General features: G+C 38.4%; 1 protein-coding gene across 1 annotated transcript in view; it reads left to right on the forward strand.

Moving 5' to 3' along the window:
• The window catches only part of LOC137498620 (uncharacterized), a 79,995-nt gene extending 58,722 nt beyond the window's left edge, over positions 1-21,273 (forward strand). Inside the window, exon 4 of the mRNA XM_068226478.1 lies at positions 20,345-21,273. Coding sequence (XP_068082579.1) covers positions 20,345-20,475 — 131 coding nt within the window. The 3' untranslated portion in view covers positions 20,476-21,273. The remainder of the gene's footprint in view (positions 1-20,344) is intronic.
• The last annotated feature ends 520 nt before the right edge of the window (positions 21,274-21,793 follow it).

Genomic DNA, 21,793 nt, shown 5'->3' on the forward strand with positions numbered 1-21,793 from the left:
GGAGACAGAGAGCTATTTGAATAAGATGGCAATCCATGGACTCATAGAGGCCACTGTGTAGGCTACTTGCAGCCTCCAGCAGTGCCAGTGTACTACGAGAGACTTTGTCTCATATACAAAATTGATGCTGCTAGGCCATCAGATGATATAGATATTCAAGCTCACATGGAAGCATGTATACAAAACTGCTAATCCTATTCTAGCACAGATGACCTGGTAATGCTTCCTATTCCTATCAGCTTCCACATCTTCCCCACATTTTCCCATTACCTTTTTATTTCGATTCCTTCAGTACTATTTACAACTCTCTGCATTGAAATTGTTGATTAGCACTATCTCATCCTTGCCATTGACTCTGACTAGGATATAACTCAGTGCTTCATAAATCTTGCCAAATTCATCCTCATCTGCACCCTTGCATGGTGAGTAGGCTGAGACAATTCTCATTCTAATTCATCCAAAAACCAAACCAACCCACATCATTTGCTCACTTATGTGCCTAACAAAAACAATGTTGTGTGCAATAGTATTCCTGGTGGACAGTCTTACCCCACTCTGCCCTTCCCTTTTTAACACATTTTAGGAATACTGTATAATCTGCTATATCTTCTTCATTTTCTCCCCTTACCAGAATTCCATTAACACCTAACACATCCAGATGCATCCTCTTTGCCAACTCAGCCAGTTTTACTTTCATTCTTCCACAAGCCCCATTAAAATTGATAGCTCCCCATTGATTTCCATTTTGTACACCAAGTTTTTTCCAATGAGTTTGTCACCTGTCAAATGGAACTGGAACTCCCTTACTCCCATAGGTCCGAGGCTTGCTTAGAATGTTTGAAGCTTGGTAATTTCTGTGAGTAATGATGCTACTGTACTTGCACATAGTCCCAATAAGAATCTCTCTTCTAATGGGTTGCCGATTATATACTGTCAGCCTCCTGAGCACAAGGAGGGCCATGACTCAAAATATACATTTAATACAGGGAGTTGTGTTTAATTTTTTTTTTGTTGAGTAGGAGACATTTACATGTAATTAAAATGACTATGGAGATCAGGCTAGGTGTACAGTTTGTCGCTGGGTATCCTTAAGTATCAGCGTCACAATCAGGTAAAGCGGGACTGTCAGATCCTCAACATTTGGGACAGCGGTACGTAACTGTGACACCAGTGAATGGTCAATTACCTTACTCTCATGTCATCTTTGTATACTATCCTAGACAATATTCCTTTCCTATTGTGCCTTTTATTCTGCACAGAATAAGTTGTTTTAACTTTTTGTTTCATTATTCCATAAATAATGGCTAAGGACTGCAGGTGTAGGAACTGTGGGTGTGGCCAGACATTAAGGAGTGTGAGGAAGGAGTTGGAGAGTTTGAGGGAGATAATTAGGATTCTCTCAGAGGAAGGAAAATGGACCTCCCTCAAACTACGTGTGAGATGCGGTAGGTGTAAAAGAGGGATAGGAAGGAAAGGGGGCATTTAGAAGAGTGGTGGTGTAATGCTGTAAGGGGAAGGACATAGGACATTGTAGGCTAAGGGCTCTATTCAGGAGCAGAATACAGGACAGGTATAAGTGAGAAATTGGTTGAGTTACTGCAGATAGAACAACAGAGCAAAGATGAAAAACAGGGAACAGTTGCTGAGCAATATGGAAGTAGGAAGAAAGGAAAAGGTAGGAGAGAGAAATGTATAGTAGTTTAAAGGAAACGTCAAGTGGAACAGAGTCATGGGAGGGAGAAAATGGGGGAGCAAGTAGGTTCTGCTGCTGTCAGGAAAGATCAGGAGAGGAGGGGATAAAATGAGGTGGGTAGGGTTGTGGCTCTGGTCATGGGACTATCCATTGTTAGACATGTGGGGAAAATAAGTGGAGGAAAGAAAACCAGGGTACAGTGTTATCCAGGAATTTAGGTTAAGGCAGAAGTTAGGGAAAGTTGAAGAGGAGGAGGAAGGAAAGGAGAAAGTGGTAGTGTTTCATGTTGGTATAAACAACACAAGGCAAGCTGATGTAAATACCTACATACTTGGTGACGTGTGGAATCTGGTACATGCAACACGGGTGAAGTTTAAGGAAGCAGTGATTGTTATCGGTGAAATACTGTTTGGGAGGGATACTGACTGGAAGGTTATTGGGGATTTAAATGAGACTATGGTGTGGGTATGTGGGAAACTGGGAGTAAGATTTCTAGATCCTAATGGGTGGGTAGAGGATAGGGATCTGCACTCAGTTGGCCTTCACATAAACTGCAGTGGTGCATAGAAGTTAGGAAATTTGTATAGACATATCTTAGGGAAATACATCAGGGAATAGGGGATAGTCTAGGGAGCGATAATAAGAATACTGGGATCTGAAAGTCAAGCAGGGATGACAAAAATGTTAGTGTTGAACTGTAGAAGTAAAATAAATGTAAAATAAGGAATATAATTAAGTAACTTAACAGATATATACCTACCTGGTATTGTAATAGGAGTTGAATCATGGCTGTGAAATTATATAATGGATGCAGAAATTTTCTCACAGAACTGGAGTGTTTATCATAGAAATAGGATAGGAATAGTAGGAGGGGGAGAATCAATTCTGGTGAAAGAAGAATTTGTAAGGTAGAAAAGAGTTTAAATTGATAAACATGAAATTCTAGGTTTAAGGCTTACCTCTAAATATAATAAGCAACTTGATGTTTTAGGAGTGTACAAACCAGGAAAGGGTGCCACAGATGCTGACTGGGATTTATTTGCTAAGATAATCAGCTCTGTGGGAAACAATATGGAAAAGAACATGGTCGTAGCGGGTGATCTCAATTTACCAAATGTCAATTGGGAAGGTAATGCAAATGACAGGAAGCATGACAAGCAGATGGAAAATAAGTTAATCAGGGTAAGACAGCTGATTCAGAAAGCGATGGAACCAACTAGAGGGAAGAATATTCTGGAAGTGGTACTGGTGAAACTATATGAGCTCTATAGAGTGACTGAAGTAACAGATGGTATTAGTGGTCATGAAGCATTTTTTGTCATAGTTAAAAATAAATGTGATAGAAAGGAAGATCCTAAAAGTAGAAATATAAATCAGTGCCATATGGTTGGTAAATCAGGCATGAAGGAGTTTATAAAAATTAAATATTATCCATGTAAAACAGTAAATAAAGATGCAAAAAGACTGTAGAATCAGCTTAAAGCAGTTGTTGAGGAATGTGAAAATAGGTATGTTCATTTATTATAACAGAGAAATAAAGAGACTAAGAAGGAGGTGCAGGTTGGAAAGAGATATAGTTTGAAATGATTCTGAATAGAATAGAATGATTTTACTAAGAAATGTAATCTAACAAAGAAGTCGGCTAAGGATAACAGGATGGCAAGTATAATTGGCAGTCATACAAATTTTAGTGAAAAATTAAAGTGTATATATAAGTACTTTAAGACAGAAACAGGTTCCAAGAAGGACATTCCAAGAACATTAATGAACAAGGGGAGTGTGTATGAAGGATCTTCAGAAAGCAGAAGGATTCAGTCAGCATTATCTAAAGATTATTGGTAACAAGGATAATGTCCAGATAGATGAGGTCACTAATATTAACAAAATGTTGAAATTTACCTATGATAATGACATTTACAATAATATACAAGAGTTGAAACCTAGAAGGCCAGCTGGAATTGGTAAGATTTCTGGGGTTATACTTAAGATAATGGGGTAGGATATAGTAGCATATCTGAAGTACTTATTTGATTATTGTTTGCATGAAAAAGCAGTACCAAATGAATGGAGAGTTGCTCTAGTAGCCCCTCTTTATAAAGAAAGGGTTGATAGACAAAAAGGTATGAATTATAGGCCAGTCAGTTTGTCATGCATTTCAGGTAAGCTTTGAGAAAGCATTTTTTCTGATTATATTATATATATTTGCAAAATTAACAACTTCTTTGACAGAAGGCAATTTGGGTTTAGGAAGTGTTATTCCACTGAAGCTGAACTTGCGGGATTCCAGCAAGTTATAGCAGATAATTTGGATTCTGGATGTCAAATGGCCTGTAGCTCGACTATCCTATCTAAGGTATTGGATAGGGTAGATCATGGGAGTTTACTGGCAAAAATAAGTGCAATTGGACTGGACAAAAGAGTGACTGAATGGGCGGCTATATTTCTAGAAAATAGAACTCACAGAATTAGAGTAGGTGAAGCTTTATCTGATCCTGTAATCATTAAGAGGGCAATTCCTCAAGGGATTATTATTGGACCTTCATGTGTTTCATATATATGTAAATGATGTCAATAAAGAACTGGAATTAGATATGAGGATTTTTGCAGATGATATTGTTCTGTACAGTGTAATAAATAAGTTACAAGACTGTGAGCAAAAGCAAAAAGACCTCGACGGGGTTGAAAGTCAGGTTGTGAGTTTCACAAATAGGAAAAATCCTCTCAGGTTTGATTACTGGGGTGATGGGGTAAAATTTCCTTTTGGGGATCATTTTAAGTTCCTAGGTGTTAACATAAAGAGAAAGATCTTTAATATGTAAATCACATAAACGTGATTGTAAATGATTTTTATGATGGTATCTTGGGATTATAATAAAGGTGTAGAGGAAAGAGCATATATAAGTTTCTAGGATGACCCCAACTAGAGTATGGATCCAGCATACCATATCCTCACTAGGATTACTTGATTCGAGACCCGAAAAAATTGTATAGAAGAAATAAGTCATAATATGTCGCATATAATATGCTACCAATTTTAATCTTAAGTTTTATGGAGTACACCAAAATTTTAATAGTTATGTAAGAATATGTTCATGCACAATTGCCTTTAAACGCCTAGTAGTTGTAAAAGCTTTCAAAGATTGATTTTTTAACTGGATGCTTAATCAGCATTTTTGTAATATTCATTAAAAAAAAACTGACAAAAGTTTTAACTTTAAAAAATTGTATAGAAGAAATGTCATAATATGTCGCATATAATATGCTACCAATTTTAATCTTAATTTTTAAGGAGTACACCAAAATTTTAATAGTTATGTAAGAATATGTTCAATTTTTATATATATTCATGTTGTATGTCATGTTAATATTGTACTTAAGCCTTGTCACAAAGTTTCCTATGGCTGATTATGGCATACAAATAATGCCGAAACCGGTCCCAATTTTTTGAAAGGTAAAAAATTCGGGATGTGTTAATGACGTCACATTGTATTTGTATTGAAAAGGTGGACATAATTATCCTCAATTTATAGTGTAAATCTAGTTTCAATACGGACCAAAATGAAGTTCTTAACTTTGAATAAGTAGTAGGTTGAAAAATTAAAAACTTCATCCTTGTTCCAGTTCTTTATAGAGCCTCCGTGGCTCAGGGGGCAACGTGCCAGCCTCTCACCACTGGGTTCTGTGGTTCAAATCCTGATCACTCCATGTGAGATTTGTTCTGGACAAAGCAGAAGCAGTACAGGTTTTTCGCCAGGTGCTCCGGGTTTTCCTGTCATAATTCATTCCAGCAACACTCTCCAATATCATTTCATCTGTCATTCATTAATCATTGTCCCAGAGGAGTGGGACAGGCCTCGCCGTGGGATGGGGCTTCATTCATTCCATTCCTTACCCGGTCGAGTGACTGGATTTTCATTTCATTTCATCCTTGTTCCGTACTGACTGTGAAATTTAAAATTATAACGGTTGTGGAGATCCTCCAAGTAAATACCGCCTTCCAGTCACTCTTAGTGATCAGTTATATTTACAAAACAAGGTCTAGCACATTAAAACCAGAATATACACAGTATGTATCAAGTAGGCTACATTCAACCTAAATCTTAGATTAAGCTGATAGTCCAAATTAAAATCTAAAATCGAAGAATGCCATTTCTTCGATTTACAACAGTCTCATTGTTTAAATCCTTTTTAATGTTAAAACATATGCCTCTCCTGCAATGTTCATCAGAAGAATCTTATGTTGTCGGGACGTTAATGGAAGAGGGAAATACTCCTCATCTTTGAATGCTATGGCTGTATTGAAGTGTGCGGAACATTTTCATTTATAAAAATCTGGTAAAAACACATGTCTGGAAAAAGAAAAGGATCAAGCTAGTACAGTAACAACCAAATTATGAACTATAAATTAATGGAGAAATGAAGGGGGAATTTGCTTATAATTATTTTGTACCTTTATACCTAACTCGCTTTCTAAGTAACATGAACATGTACAACACTAGGTGCACATCAGCATCCACCAAGCTTGGCCACATATCAAGGGCGATGTTCGATAAATTTCCAAATTCTTTGCAATCATTTAAGAAAAGACTACGAAAGCAACAGGTAGGGAATCTGCCACCTGGGCGACTGCCCAAAATGCAAATCAGTGGTGATTGATTGATTGATTGATTGATTGATTGATTGATTGATTGATTGATTGATTGATTGATTGATTGATTGATTGATTGATTGATTGATTGATTGATTGATTGATTGATTGATTGATTGATTGATTGATTGATTGATGTCATTTTTATAGATATTCTAAACCATTTTATAACACTGCTGTATTGTGGCATATTCCTAGTTTATCTGTTCTGCTTTCAAATACATTGAACTATCTCTTGATCAGCCCAGTTGCCCGATACGCAAGCCATTTCTCTACACTGGAACTCGAGAGATAACTCTGAAAATTCTTGCAGAAAATCACTCATTAATGCTAAATTTAATACAAAATCGAAAGTGAAACTTCACCTCTTATCATATAAACAATCTGAGAAGCTTCACACATACTTTCTTCTCTCGCACACTTTGAAATGAGTCCTTTGAAGTAATATAAAAAATTAAATAGTGCTTAAAAATTTTGCTATACTGCTATTGCAATGTGGTAACTAGAAGAAAGTCAGTGTATGCTGAGTTTTCTGCCAATCATAATATATATAGCTGCTTGTCTACAAAGCTATAAAACTATTGGAGATTCTGGAATTTGATTTCTGATGGGAGATAATGAATGACAAACAAAATGATAAAGAAGTTTGCCCATGAATATCTCAAAGCGATTAACTTCCATCACGTCATTTACAGTATCACTCACTGAAATTTCAAGTCTGTGATTTGCACGCTTACCAAAATAAAACACCAGTAAACTTATTTTGCATGAGTTTCATTGCTCCAAAAACCAGCAGCTTGAACACATGCATGTGAAACTATTTTATTTTTAATAAATCCATATTTAAAACCAAGAAATTTCAAATTGCCCATCAGAGTAGAATGAATTCCCTCTGCAGCCACATCACGTGAACTTATTAAGCCAAATGCAAGTGGAAATTGTACTGACTAAAACAGACCTACCTATTAGAATTGAAATATTGTTTATTCCAAAACAAACAAACTCTATCACACATGAGCCCTTATGAGACTTGGTCTAGCCTACCATGTGGCCGTTGTCCAGCCTAAAGACCTGCAGATTCCGAATTGATTCGTGGTCAGCGCGTCGAATCCTCTCGGCCATTGTTTTGGCTTTCTAGGCCGGGACTGATTACAAGCTCTGTTTCATTATTTTTTTCCTTATATGTTTTACTATATGAATAACAATGTTCAAACATGATGCATTTGATTATAATTGTAAATCATTTTAGTCCAGTTCCAATCCATTCATTTTCTGGAGGTCTATTTCTGATTCAAAATCGGAGAAAGGTGATGTTTTTTCTTTTGCGATTTTGTTTGCAGTTCTAAAAGTTTTCAAGTTATGTCTTTGTTTTGAGATGCAGATACAGATTTAAGAACCACTAGTTGTAATTTATTTTTTTGAGATTCAATCAAGATGTTTTCTACAGACACCTTATCAAGCGTTGATTGGCTGTTGGGCGTGTGACGTCATAGCGGATGAGATTCTAAATTGTGCGGTGCGATGTTTAAGAGAAAGCTAGATAAACAACGGGTAGGGCAATTGCTCTAAATGCAGATCATTGATGATTGATGTGGGTGTGATGTACTTTGGTGAGCTATTCGAAAAGTGGGTGTGGCTTGGATTTGACTCCAGTGTTAACCTCATTGGGATGCCAACCTTACTGACTAGATTATTCTTCTTCTTATTATTATTTCATTCTTGCTTGGTACGTCCTAGGTACACAAGAACTAGACGCATTTTGTTTTTAACTATTATGATTCATGCTCTATCATTAACAAACAATTCTTTTTGAGTTGTTGTTCTTGTTGATTCGTTAGGAGCTCTGTAACATCGAGGTAATCAGCCTTATGTGCTTATATGGAAGTATGTATGTATAATTTGTTTGAAGTGTAGTGTGTGTTAAGGGAAGTATGAGCCAGGGCTTAAAACACAGTATCATCCCGGCATTTGGCTAAAAAAAAGGCGTACGGAAAAACAGGGGGAGAAATCCGCACTCAGGATGACTCAAGTGATATGTACTCTGCATACTTTAAAACTCACATGCACCTACATAGAAGTGCGAGTTGCAAAATCTGAAATATACACACAAAGCTAGCTTTAACTTTAAACATATATATAAATGAGATAGTTGCAAAAGAAAAAATGAACAATGATACAAAATTTGTTAAATAACACCCCATTTCTAATTGCACGCATATTCTTCTCCTGAATGTGCATAATAAAATTTGCAAAGAGCCTTCCGATAAAGTAGCAAATCATGTTCTATACATCTTCTGGTGTAGAAAATAGGTTCGGCATTTAACTTACTCCCCCATTTTTTAAAAATTCTGTAACTCTAGAGCTGTTCGTATTAGAAAAACATTTTTCAAGCCTAAAATTAATAAAAAATACTGCTTTTACAGTTTACATACATGAACTCACTCCTATCAGTTTCCTATCAAATTTTGGGGAAAAATAACCTCCAACGTGAAAAATAGATTCTTAGATTATACTTCAAATTACTTCAAGAGTAAGAAAATACGTCGGTAGTTAAAGGCAACCCTTTACTTAAATAATTATTATCTTCCAAACTGGTAGTCCTAGAAAACTGTTTTAGCTTAAAACTCATCAAAATAATCCTCTATCACTGGTTTAAAGATAATTCTTGATAAAGTTTAAGCTATAAATGAGTTTTCTGCAACTAATGGTTGAGGATATACTGAATTTTCAACTTTTTTACTCCAAGTCATTTAAAGTATCATTCTATACTTTTAAGGTAAAAGTCAAACTAGTAGGTGATTAATTACAATTTGTGAGCCTTTGAAGCAGCTCTCTAGACTTAGGTCCATTGTATGGCAGCCATCTTGCCTTGTAGCCCTTGGCTCAGTTCCCATAAGTTAGGCTGATAAAACCACTAGGTCATTAGTTACAATTTGTGAGTCCTTAGAGTTAGGACCATTGTATAGCAGCCATCTTACCTAGTAGCCTTTGTCTTATTCCAGTAAGTTGGGATGATAAACTACTAGGTCATAACTTACAAGTTGTAAGCCCCTGAGGTAGGTCTATAGATTTAGGCCCAATATATAGCAGCCATCTTGCCTAGTAGCCCTTGTCTCAGTTCCCGTAAGTTGGGATGATAAACTACTAGGTCATTAGACACAATTTTTGAGCCCTTACAGTTAGGCCAGTGTGTAGCAGTTATCATGCCTAGTAGCCCTGCCTTAGTTCCCGTAAGTTAGGCTGATAAAACTACCATGTCAGAAGTTACAATTTGTGAGCCCTTAGAGGTAGGCCCAGTGTATAGCAGCCATCATGTCTAGTAGCCCTTGTCTCAGTTCCCGTAAGTTAGCTGATAAAACTATTTGGTCATTAGTTACAAGTTGTGAGCCCCTGAGGTAGGTCTCCAGAGGTAGGTCCAGTGTATTGCTGCCATCTTGGCTAGTCAGATTAAGCCTGGATTCGAACCCGATCCTGTACAAGCATGCACACGTAGCCGAACCTTCTCAGCGAAAGCTGTAATAATGTAAGAAACAAACCATGGCAAGCCCATGTGGAAGTGCATGCCACCGGACCGACCACCGGACCGACCAACCGACCGACCGACCGACCGACCGACCGACCGACCGACCGACCGACCGACCGACCGACCGACCGACCGACCGACCAACCAACCAACCAACCAACCAACCAACCAACCAACCAACCAACCAACCAACCAACCAACCAACCAACCAACCAACCAACCAACCAACCAACCGAGCGACCCGACCGACCGACCGAACGACCAAAAAAACCAACTAATCCAGTAAAACATACGTTGGGGGTGAAAACATCCCTTAACATTAAAAAAATAAAAAACATTCTCTTTCAAAGCGGTAGTGCTAGATAGATAACTGTTCTTTAGCTTAAAATGGTACGTTTTACTTGCTCCCCATCTTCACATAACACTTCCAACTTTCATCCATATATTTTCAAAACTATGGAGTACTGAGTGCGTAGAAAATAACCACTTTCACGTCCTGTTTTGACTTATATTTTTTCATGCATGCTCTTGTGTGACTAACTCTAGCTCAAGGTCAAGCGTCCGATTCTTGTATAAGTTAGTTCGAGTAATTCTGTTATCATAAAAGACTCTTGTTGAATCTTCGAATGATGTACTGCATATGTGGCTAAAGGACACACATAGATTAAGGGCTAAATATCTGTGTGTTTTTTTGTTTTTTTTTTTGCAAGTTGCTTTACGTCGCACCGACACAGATAGGTCTTATGGCGACGATGGGACAGGAAAGAGCTAGGATTGGGAAGGAAGCGTCCGTGACCTTAATTAAGGTACATGCCCAGCGTTTGCTTGGTGTGAAAATAGGATACCACGGAAAACCATTTTCAGGGCTGCCGACAGTGGGGTTCGAACCCACTATCTCCCGAACACTGGATACTGGCCGCAATTAAGCGACTGCAGCTATCGAGCTCGGTGCTAAATATCTTACATAGGTCAAAAAATAGACTAAAGGGCTAAAGACCTCTTCTTAGGAGCTGATAGTATTATCGGACTAACCTTGGAGAACTGTTGCAAGGGCTGCTAGGCAAGATGAATGCTATACACTGCTCTTAAAGGGCTAACTCTGTAAAGCTACCTGAGGTGCTCACAGTTTGAAATTTCGAGTTAGGCTACTTGGCTCACCCTAGCCCTATAGGCTCCTCTCACCTGACTTCGCAGACTAGAGTTCGACCCCTTGGCCAATCTTACACTCTGTACAGCCTATAGCAAACTTCGGATATCCCTGAACTTAAATGCCCAGTTTCGAGAAAGTTGTGCAAGACCAGGCACATGATGTTACAAAACCCGTACACAGGCGTGATTCCAGTGAAAAAGCTCGAAAATTGTGATACCGGTATATTTGTTTGTTGCGTATAGGTGTACGTCATGCCCTACAGGTCGAATGACGGTACAATTATTTAGGAATGATTAGGCAAAGATCAGGTCATGACTTAAACCCCTACATTATAATAAATTAGAATATTTACATTTAATTTTAAATTTAATACCGAAAAGAGTAATACGATTAGCATGGAGTGTTAGTAAGGTACCTTCTGATTCGATTAGAGCAGTAATTGCACCTATCTACAAGCAAGGGAACAGGAAGGATTGTAACAACTGTATATCGAGGTGTCTCGTTGATCAATATGCCAGGCAAGGTGATCGCTGGGATTTTGGAAGGGAGGGTGTGATCAGCGGTTGAGAGTACATTGGATGACAACCAGTGTAGTTTTAAACCACAGAGGGGCTGTCAGAATCAGACAGGTGCTCTGCATGGAGCTAAGTAATTGAAACATTCTGCGAGACGAATAGAGAGTTATGTTTCGTAGAACTAGAGAAGGCATATGGCAGAGTACCGAAGGAAAAGATGTTCGCCGTACTGGGGAACTATGGAATTAAGGGTAGATTATTGAAATCAATCAAAGACATTTATGTTGACAATTGGGCTGCAGCGAGAATTTGTGGTAGAATGAGTTCTGTTTTTTTTTTTCTATTGGCTTTACCTCGCACCGACACAGATAGGTCTTATTGCGACGATGGGACAGGAAAGGGCTAGGACTGGGAAGGAAACGGCCGTGGTTTTAATTAAGCCCCAGCATTCACCTGGTGTGAAAATGGGAAACCACGGAAAACCATCTTCAGGGCTGCCGACAGTGGGGTTCGAACCCACTACCTCCCGAATACTGGATACTGGCCGCACTTAAGTTCTTGGTTCAAGGTATTTACAGGAGTTAGGCAAGGCTATAATATTTCACCATTGTTGTTCATAGTTGAAAGGTATTAAGTGGCAAGAAGGTATTCAGTTATGTGAAAATGTAGTAAGCAGTTTGGCCTATGCTGACGACTTGGTCTTATTAGCAGTTTGTGCCTAAAGCCTGCAGTCTAATATATTGGAACTTGAAAACAGGAGCGCTGAATATGGTATGAAAATTAGGCTCTCCAAGACTTAACTGATGTCAGCAGATAAGAAATCCACGAGAAATGAATGTCAGATTGGGCATACAAAGCTGGAACCGGTAGATCGCTTCAGGTATTTAGGATATTGAAATGGCATATGGCTTTTAGTGCCGGGAGTGTCCTAGGACATGTTCGGCTCACCAGGTGCAGGTCTTTTGATTTGATGCCCGTAGGCGACCTGTGCGTCATGATGAGGATGAAATGATGATGAAGACGACACATAGGCCTACACCCAGCCCGCGAGCCATCGAAATTAACCAATGATGGTTAAAATTACCGACCCTGCCGGGAATAGAACCTGGGACCCCTGTGACCAAAGGCCAGCACACTAACCATTTATCCATGTAATTTAGAATGTTGTTCTCTCAGAAAGGTAGTATAATAAGTGAAATTGTATCAAGGTGCAGCAAAACTAATGCAGTGAGCCCGCAGTTTCGATCAACAGTATTCTGTGAGAACGAAGTCAGCTCCCGGAAGAGACCACAATATTATATCGGTCTGTTTTCAGGCCTACTTTGCTTTACGGGAGAGAGAGCTGGGTGGATCAGGATATCTTGTTCATTAATCAGAGAATGATTGTCCATACAAACAGGTGGCAACAATGGCAGAAGGGTACTCGGAATGAGGAGATAATGGTTAAGTTATGAATGAACTCGATGGATGAAGGTATATGGATAAACCGGTTTCGGTGTTGGGGTCATGTGAGGCGCATGAAGGAGGATGGGTTACGTCGTATCAGCATAGATAGGTTTTAGGCGACGATGGGGTAGGAAATAGCTAGTAGGGGAAAGGAAGTGACCATGGCCGTATTTAAGGTAAAGGCCCAGCATTTTCTTGGTGTGAAAGTGAGAAACCACGGAAAACCGTCTTCAGGGCTACCAACCAGGAGTTTGAACCCACTGTCTCCCAAAGCAAGCTGATTGGGTGTTTCTGTGGTGAAGGGTAGTGTGGTATGTTGCATGTATATGAAGAGAAATGCCTTAAGATTAACACAAACACCCCATCCCCGTTCTGAAGGAATTAAGCTTACGCCGTTAAAATCCTCAGTCCAACTGAGAATTGAACCCGTAATGTCCTGAACCGAAGGCTGACCATTCACCCATGAAGTCGGACTACAGTGAAACATCAAACGAACAGATTCTTTGCTCACGCTGCCAGATGAAGTGTGGTCCTACTGAGCACGGTTCAGGGATCCGACCAGGTACACGCAGTGCGTTGCGGTAGGGTATCAGCACTCCGGAGGCACCCTGTCAGCCATCTTCGAAATGGCTTTCCGTGGTTTCCCATTTAAAGTCCAGACCTTTTTTATAAGTTTCATTACGTCGCACCGACACAGATAAGTCTTATGGCGACGATGGGATAGGAAAGTAGGCCTACTAGGAGTGGGAAGGAAGCGACCGTGGCTTCAATTAAGGTACAGCCCCAGCATTTGCCTGGTATGAAAATGGGAAACTACGCAAAACCATCCTCAGGGCTATCGACAGTGGGGTTCGAACGCACTACCTCCCGAATGCAAGTTCACAGCTGCGCGTCCCTAACCGCGCGGCCAACTCCAGACAAATGTCGAGATGATAGCTTTCTCAAGGCCACAACCGGTGTGTTGAATCAGGAAAAACAGGTACAGAACTGCCACTCTCGGGGCTAAAAGACATACGCTAAGGCCCGTATTTACCAACGCGAGTACCGTATAAGTTTTATCTTGGTTTAAACCGAGATAACAGTTAAGTTTGTATTCACCAACAACATTATCTCGGATAACGGGTATTATCTTGGTTTAAAATTTATCTGAGATTGGTTGGCCGGTAAAATGGGAAATCCAAGATGACAGCTCATAGACGGCTGCAATGAAAATGAAAACCTACAGCCTGTTTTCCAGTCAATGACCGGATCAGGGATGGAATGAATGAAGCCCCATCTTGCGGCGAGGATAGGAATTGTGCCGGCTGCCGAAGCCTGTCGCACTCCTCTGGAGCAATGATTAATGTATGACAGATGAAATGAAATGATATTGGTGAGTGTTGCTGGAATGGAAGATGAGAGAGAAAACCGTAGTACCTGGAGAAAAACCTGTCCCGCCTCCGCTTTGTCCAGCACAAATCTTACACGGAGTGACCGGGATTTGAACCACGCAACGGTGAGAGGCCGACGCACTGAGACGGCTGCAATATCTAAGTGAAAGAGAAAATCAGAGCGACGAGGAATATGATCAAGATTAAGAAATTAATAAACGCCCTAGGTGGATAAAAGAACGTGTAACATACTTCGAGAACTACGACGACACTGATTTTCAGTCACATTTTAGGTTATCTAAAGTTTCGATATTGTCAGTCTTATCAGGTACACTATAGTGTATTTGATATTATCCATGATCGAACGTAACCTGGAATTCCCAACACATAGACAGGCCTACGATGAATTCCTGATTATATCTCGTATGGTACACGACTGAATGACATTTTAATAAAGAATTAGGGAATACTGCTTTATGTTTTAAGTGAAATATACAATGTATTGCACCCATAAGCGAATGTGCGTAATTAATGCATATATTAAATGTTCAATTTTTCGCATATGAGAATACAGCAGTAGGCTAGGAAAAGATTGCAGTCTAACAAAGCAACTGCTAGGCGCCGTTCAGACTGAAAGTAAATCCACAGAATAGGTTTTAAGGCACGGACAGGATGTAGCTAGCCTGAGTGGTACGTACAATTAGGTTTTATGATGCCGACGGGAAGCGAAAACTTTCTATCCAGTTCCCACGTGAATTCGCACGATTGAAATGCACTTGACCTAGAAGAGTGAGTGAGACACGAATAATACCCGTCATCCCTTAGCAGAAAATGGAAGAACCCAAACTACCAAGAGCGCGAATGTCTCAGCCAATCACAAAATTGCAAATTTTAATGGCTTGTCATAGCGGGAATCTGCAGCTAGTATTTCGCGATCTAGTGACCGAAGTAGCTGTAAAATATTGTGTCCTGACTTCCAAGTAATATTTAAGGATTTATCAGTGCAAATGTGTGGTTAATCAGTGGCTAAATAAGAAATCTTCAACTTTACACGGAAGAGTGGAATCGACCAGGAAGCGAACCATCATGGCGGGAAGACGTCATGCTCTGACAGAACATAGAGCCAGTGACGCGCGACGTCGTAGAAATTAATCTGTGATCGTTTCTCATAACGCAATGTAACACATAAGTCGGACCGAAATTAGGAGGATTTTGAGCACATTTTCTAAAACTCTAATCTACGGACACATGATAGATCGGTCCCAAGTGCAGAATTATTACGCCACATCCCTTCCACAGGACTATTTTCGAAGTGGGGGGAGGACTGTTTACAAAACGGAGACACCAAGGTGGTGAATCTCAGTCTCGTACACCAGTCTTGTAGAAGATCAGTAGTCTCGTGGTAAACTTCAATCTCGTCGGAAGTCTCAATCTTGTGAAAATTCACAGTCTTATAAGAATCTTCAGTGTCTTATACAGTAGTTGAAATCCGAGTGAGTAATGTATTTATTTGTGAGAGCAATATCTTAGCAGAAATAAACACTTTGACAAACTTTTATTCAACTTTAGATCATGCAGATATAATCAGGCAATTAAATTGACAAATGACAATGGTAGTTATATTCTCAACACTTGCCACGAATGAACTTAAGGTGCTAGGACCGAGGTGAACATTGAATCTCGTCGTAACACGTAGCTGAATTCACATTTTCCCTATTTCACGTGTAGCTTGTATATTTCGTGGAAAAATCATATGTTGGAGAACAATTATTATAAAATTCTCCACATCATTGGGAACATTACACGTAAATTTTTCCACACTCTCATTGAACTTTTATTGGAAGCGAGATATTTGGGAGCAGAATTAGTCCAGCCAGTTACAGGGAGAAAAACTTTGTTTTCATAAATGGAATACTTCCGCAGTCAGAGAAGGTGAATAACCAATAATCCTTTACACAAACAATCTGAGAGGGGTGAGAGAGAGGCGACAGCAGGCAGGTAGCGGAGTACAGACTTTCGACTTCACGTCAGGTGTTCAATGCAGTGTCATTGAATATTCTTCGCAGGAGTGTTAAAATGCGAGTGTTAATATAAATATGGACGTGTGCAACGATATTGTGAAAATGCATCAAGTTTGCGTGTGTGACCTCTTGGATAACATCAGCCTGAAGATTAGATACTAATTCAACATGACGGGGTCCGGAGGATGATCTGACCTGCCTCCAGCACAAACCAAGGTAAATGAGCATAATGTAATTTTGTAAACAATGAAGACTATGAACAGTCGATGATCAAAAATGTAGTTTAGAATTTTAGATAGGACTGTAAATAATTCACGGATCGGATAGTAATTATAAAATTAGGATAATAATAATAATAATAATAATAATAATAATAATAATAAATAATAATAATTATTATAGATGAGTGTTAGCGTGTGTTACTTGCGCAGTTTTCTTTCAATGTAAGTCATTTTGACATGTGAGAATCCTATTTTGCTGGGAAATTTACATACGATGTAGTGCAGATTTTTAAAGTGATGATAATAATAATAGTTGTGGTAATGAGCGGTATTTTGTTGACATTTTGATTCTGTGGATGCTGCCATGTTAGTTTAAATGTTTATTTTTGCTATTAGCGCATTAGGTTTATTATTTCATGTTCTGTAATTATTATTCAGATGACCGTTTCTGGTAGCTCTCATAATTGGTATTTCGCGACGATGGTTGATACGCGAAGTTTTAATTTCTTTATGCAACGTGGTTACACAGTTCGATAGCCGTGTTTTTGGGAGGCAATCTCGTTATTTCAGTTATTTAATTAGTGACAGGAAGCCATTGATAAGTTAGCTCTGATATTTCATAAGATGTGAAGCGGTGAATGATCAAAGTAACGAGCAAAGTAATAGTAATATCCCTGATGTTCCATAGTGAGAAATGGAAAATTTGATATTTGGACCATGTCATTAATTAATGGTGTCGTATAATTGGATGTGTGAACGACACAGTTATTCGCCCGCCGGATACGAGCGAGGCCGTATTATGAGTTATTACGTCGAGAATATTGATGAATAAATAGAATTGAGATATGAGTTATTTAACCGAGAGTGTTAAATATATGACGACATGTGTTATGGTTGTAGGCGGAAAGCCCGTATTGCTTCAAATAGTTTCCAGGGAAAATAAATGCTCGGAAAATATGCAATCGAGAGCCCGAGATAAGTTGTGTACAGAGCGACTGATCAATGCGCGTTTTGACAGTCAAGTCTAATCATTGATGACATGTAATGCGAATATTTATTGTCCGTAAAGATTGAATAAGGTCATGTCCAGACAGTTAGTCTGAGGTTAGAAGATTGCCCTCAAATTCACATAATTTTTGCTACTTGGATCAGGTACCATTTTATGCTTCTTCATTGCGCATATATTTTTTTTTTCAAATTTTATTTGGCAGCGATTTTTGGGATCCAGACTTTTATTATGATATCACTTCTTTGTATATATTTTTTGTCACCGTATTATTTTAAATCTGATACGTGAATTGTGTTTGATTTATGTCTGTAAATAGAATAGAATAGGCGTAGTCAGATTATTTTTATTTCAGTATTTCTTAGGAGCAGTGTTTCTCCATTGACATGTTCAGTTATGTAAATAAGATTTCATGTGTTAGGGTAAGAGATCATCGATTAGTTCATAGTCAAAAATATAGTAGTGGGATGCTCATATAAAAGGCAGTCAGTAATCATCAAGTCTTAAAAATCCACTACATTTCAGTTAGAAAAACGAAGCGATCTTTAATAAGCAGTTGTATCACAAATGCCGTAAATGAATGACATAAATAAGATGGGATCCGCCTCCATCTAGAGTTGGTACCACAAAAATATGCGTGCACAATGAAAATGCAAACAGCGGCAAACTAGGTAAAATTAATGATGTAAAGGGATCGCTTTCATTTGAGATGTAAACTTAAGGCACTTGGCCTAATTAATTTAAGTAATTTTCAGAGTCCAGGCTATCACAAGCTAGTAAATAAGGTTTTACAGATTAAATGAGTGGTGATAGCACTCAGGTGTTCAGCTCAGTAAAATTTTCCATGTTTAAGCCGCAAGCAGTTTAAACAGGTGGCAAAGATTATGTAACAGAAATGTACAATGTTCATGGTTGTTTTCGTTTTCTCTCTTTTATTATTATTACACATGGTCAGTGTATTTTGTTATTATTTTAGAGTGGGGTGCTTCCCTAATGAATTTAAACGTGAGTTAAATATTTGACATAAACCTTAACGTCAATATCAATTGGATGGATTAATAAATCAATTAATTAATTACTGAATTTATTGTGAGATGACATTTTCTAGGTATTACAAATCATTCATTCAAATGTGACTGTATTTCTGACCAGTGTTTAAATGTGGTCATGTCATCGTCATGGAGACAGTGGTTCGATGTGGTTCAGAACACAAAAATTTAATCGACATTCAGTCGAGATTTATTAAGGCAGATAATTAATTCATTGTAATGCAGATCTTTCAATTGTTTTAAAATTCTAATTTCATTTCAAATCATTTTATTTTACACCAGTTTATCTTCAATCTTTACATTTTGCAATATTGTTAAATAAACCATTTTAGTTATTTAAATTTTAATTCAATCTTTGGGTACCGTTATTTAATAGTTTAGTTCACCCCATCTTTCATTTCCTCACCTCACGATCGACGTGTGGCCCAGTAACCCGAGGGATCTACGGACGCACCACGCTTGAGGAAGAAGAGTCTACATGCGGCGGTGGGTATATTTTTTAAATGTCATTATTTTTCAGGAGCAGCCGGCGCACATATCAAGAAAGAAGACCACCGCATTTGGTTGCCTTTCAAAGGGCACAGTATAGACTATAATTTGTTTTCTTATCCTCAGTGATATTAATGCTTCCTGCCAACAAATTGAGTAATAATTTATTCTCTTGGAAAATCATACTAGCCTTCCTTCTCCGTTTCTGGTGAAGAGTGAACGTAATTTATGATAATTTATTTGCAAACTCCGAATGAAATCAAATCTTGCATATATTTCGACAGTGGCGGCGGCACGTAGTCATTTGTTTTCCGTCCGTCAATATAAAAAAATTAACTTCAAATTCAGATCGAAATGAAAACTTTGTTTTGGTAAATCGAGATAATAAGTTCTGTGATAAATACAGAAGTGAGCGTTATCCGAGTTAACGACATACTTCTGACACAGGCCAGAACAGAATGTAGCTACCAGAGAATTCTCAGTCTCATTTATGACTGTGTCGGTATGGGCAAATCAGCATATCATTTGGATTTATAATCAAGTTGCTTTACGTCGCACCGACACAAATAGGTCTTATGGCGACGATGGGATAGGAAAGGCCTAGGAGTGGGAATGAAGCGGATGTGGCCTTAATTAAGGTACAACTCCAGCTTTCGCTTGGTGTAAAAATGGGAAACCACGGAGACCCATTTTCAGGGCTGCTGATATTGGGGTCCGAACCCACTATCTCCCGAATCCAAGCTCACAGCTAAGCGCCCCTAACCGTACGGCCAAATCTCTCGGTGGAGTAATAAACATACAGTTTCATCATTATTGCGCTATTCATAATTTACTCACACCTCTCATTCACCCAGTGATAACAGAAACATGCCTAAATATCAAGAACAGCATTCATTCCCTGCATAAATCAAGGTCTCTCTAGGCCGAAAGTCTAAAATCCCTCAGATATTACCGGGCCCCGCTCTTTTCTACTGTGAATGGTGACTGAGACCTCAGTCTACTTCTGTCTTTCGGCGAGAACAGAGAGACTTGAACACGGATGGCGCAGCATCCGGTGAAATGTTGGGAGCTAGAAATTCAAAGGGACCACGGCCAACAAGACCGGAAATTATCTTTTATATTCAATAGCAAACTGTTTGCAATTTCCTCTAGCACTAAATATGTGGAAATGTTCATTGTTTCAGTGATTTTCTTACTTCATCTTTCATTTCAGTTTTTCTCCGCGCATCTGACGTCCCGTGTACTTCAGACGATGACGACAACAACTACATCACTACTGATGATGAACCTGCTAACGAAAAAGGAAATGGCGGATATGGAAATGGTTCTTCAGAATATATCTGAAAGATTTTGCTAAAAAAATAATACAGAATCTAATTAACTGAATGTAAGTTTAATCAAAATTCTCTTCAGAGATCCAAAATGTAATAAACCAAATTGATACTTCACAAAAATTTCTTCGCACATAAAAAGGTAATGAACATGTAGACTTCTGTAAAATGGTCTCTTCAGTTCAAAAATCTGAAGAACCAAATCTAGATTTAGTTGAAACATTATTTGTCGCTCTAACATGTTAGGAATCTAATGTGTACTGTATAATTTAATGCCTGCTATATGTAAATGTAGGTTTGAGTATTAGTTCATTCCCTTTATAGATCCAAAATGTAAGGATTCAAAAGTAGATTTAGGTAGAATTCTCGTTGTTGATCCAAAATTTAAGGAATCAAATACAGATTTAGGTAAAACCCACTTTGTAAATCAAGAACTTAAGAATTGAAATGCAGGTTTAAGTAAAATTCTAATTGTTGATCTAAAATTTAAGGAATCAAGTGTATATTTAGAAGAAATTCACCTCTTAGATCCAAAATGTAACAGGCTAAACTAAAATGACAGTTCGGAAACAATCACCTTACAGATCAAAAAGGTAATGAACATGTAGTCTCTGGTAAAACTGAATTAAGAAATGGAAAATTCTAAGTACTAAATGTAGATTTAAGCAAAATTCTCCTTTTAGATCCAGAATATAATATTCCAAATCAATATTTAGGCAAAATTTTCTTTATAGGTGCAAAATACTAGCAATTAAATGTAGACATCAGTAAATTTACTTTTCAAATCAAAATGTAACGAACTAAATTAAAATGAGAAATAAACTATTAAAAATGTTATAATGGATTATTTCTTCTTCTTGATATTATTGTTAAATTGTGAACTAAATAATATTAGCTGCAATTAATAAACTGAAGAATAATAGGACAAGTTAATATTATGCTGTGACGTATTGTACCAAGCACGCCCGTTTACTCACGCACCCAAATACACACCCAACACATGACTTCGAACATCCAAAAACTATGTTGTATCATAGGAAAAAAATGTCGTATGGCCTTTAGTGCCGGGATATCCCAGGACGGGTTCGGTTCGCCAGGTGCAGGTCTTACTATTTGACACCGCAGGTGACCTGCGCGTCGTGATAAGGATGAAATGATGATAAAGACAACATATACACCCAGCCCCCGTGCCATTGGAATTAACCAATTAAGGTTAAAATCCCTGACCCGGCCGGGAATCGAACCCGGGTCACTCTGAACCGAAGGCCAGTACGCTGACCGTTCCGCCAACGAGTCGCACGTATCACAGGACATAGAGAACTATAATTAAT

This window comes from Anabrus simplex, chromosome 2 (assembly GCF_040414725.1).
Source record: "Anabrus simplex isolate iqAnaSimp1 chromosome 2, ASM4041472v1, whole genome shotgun sequence".
Lineage (NCBI taxonomy): Eukaryota > Metazoa > Arthropoda > Insecta > Orthoptera > Tettigoniidae > Anabrus > Anabrus simplex.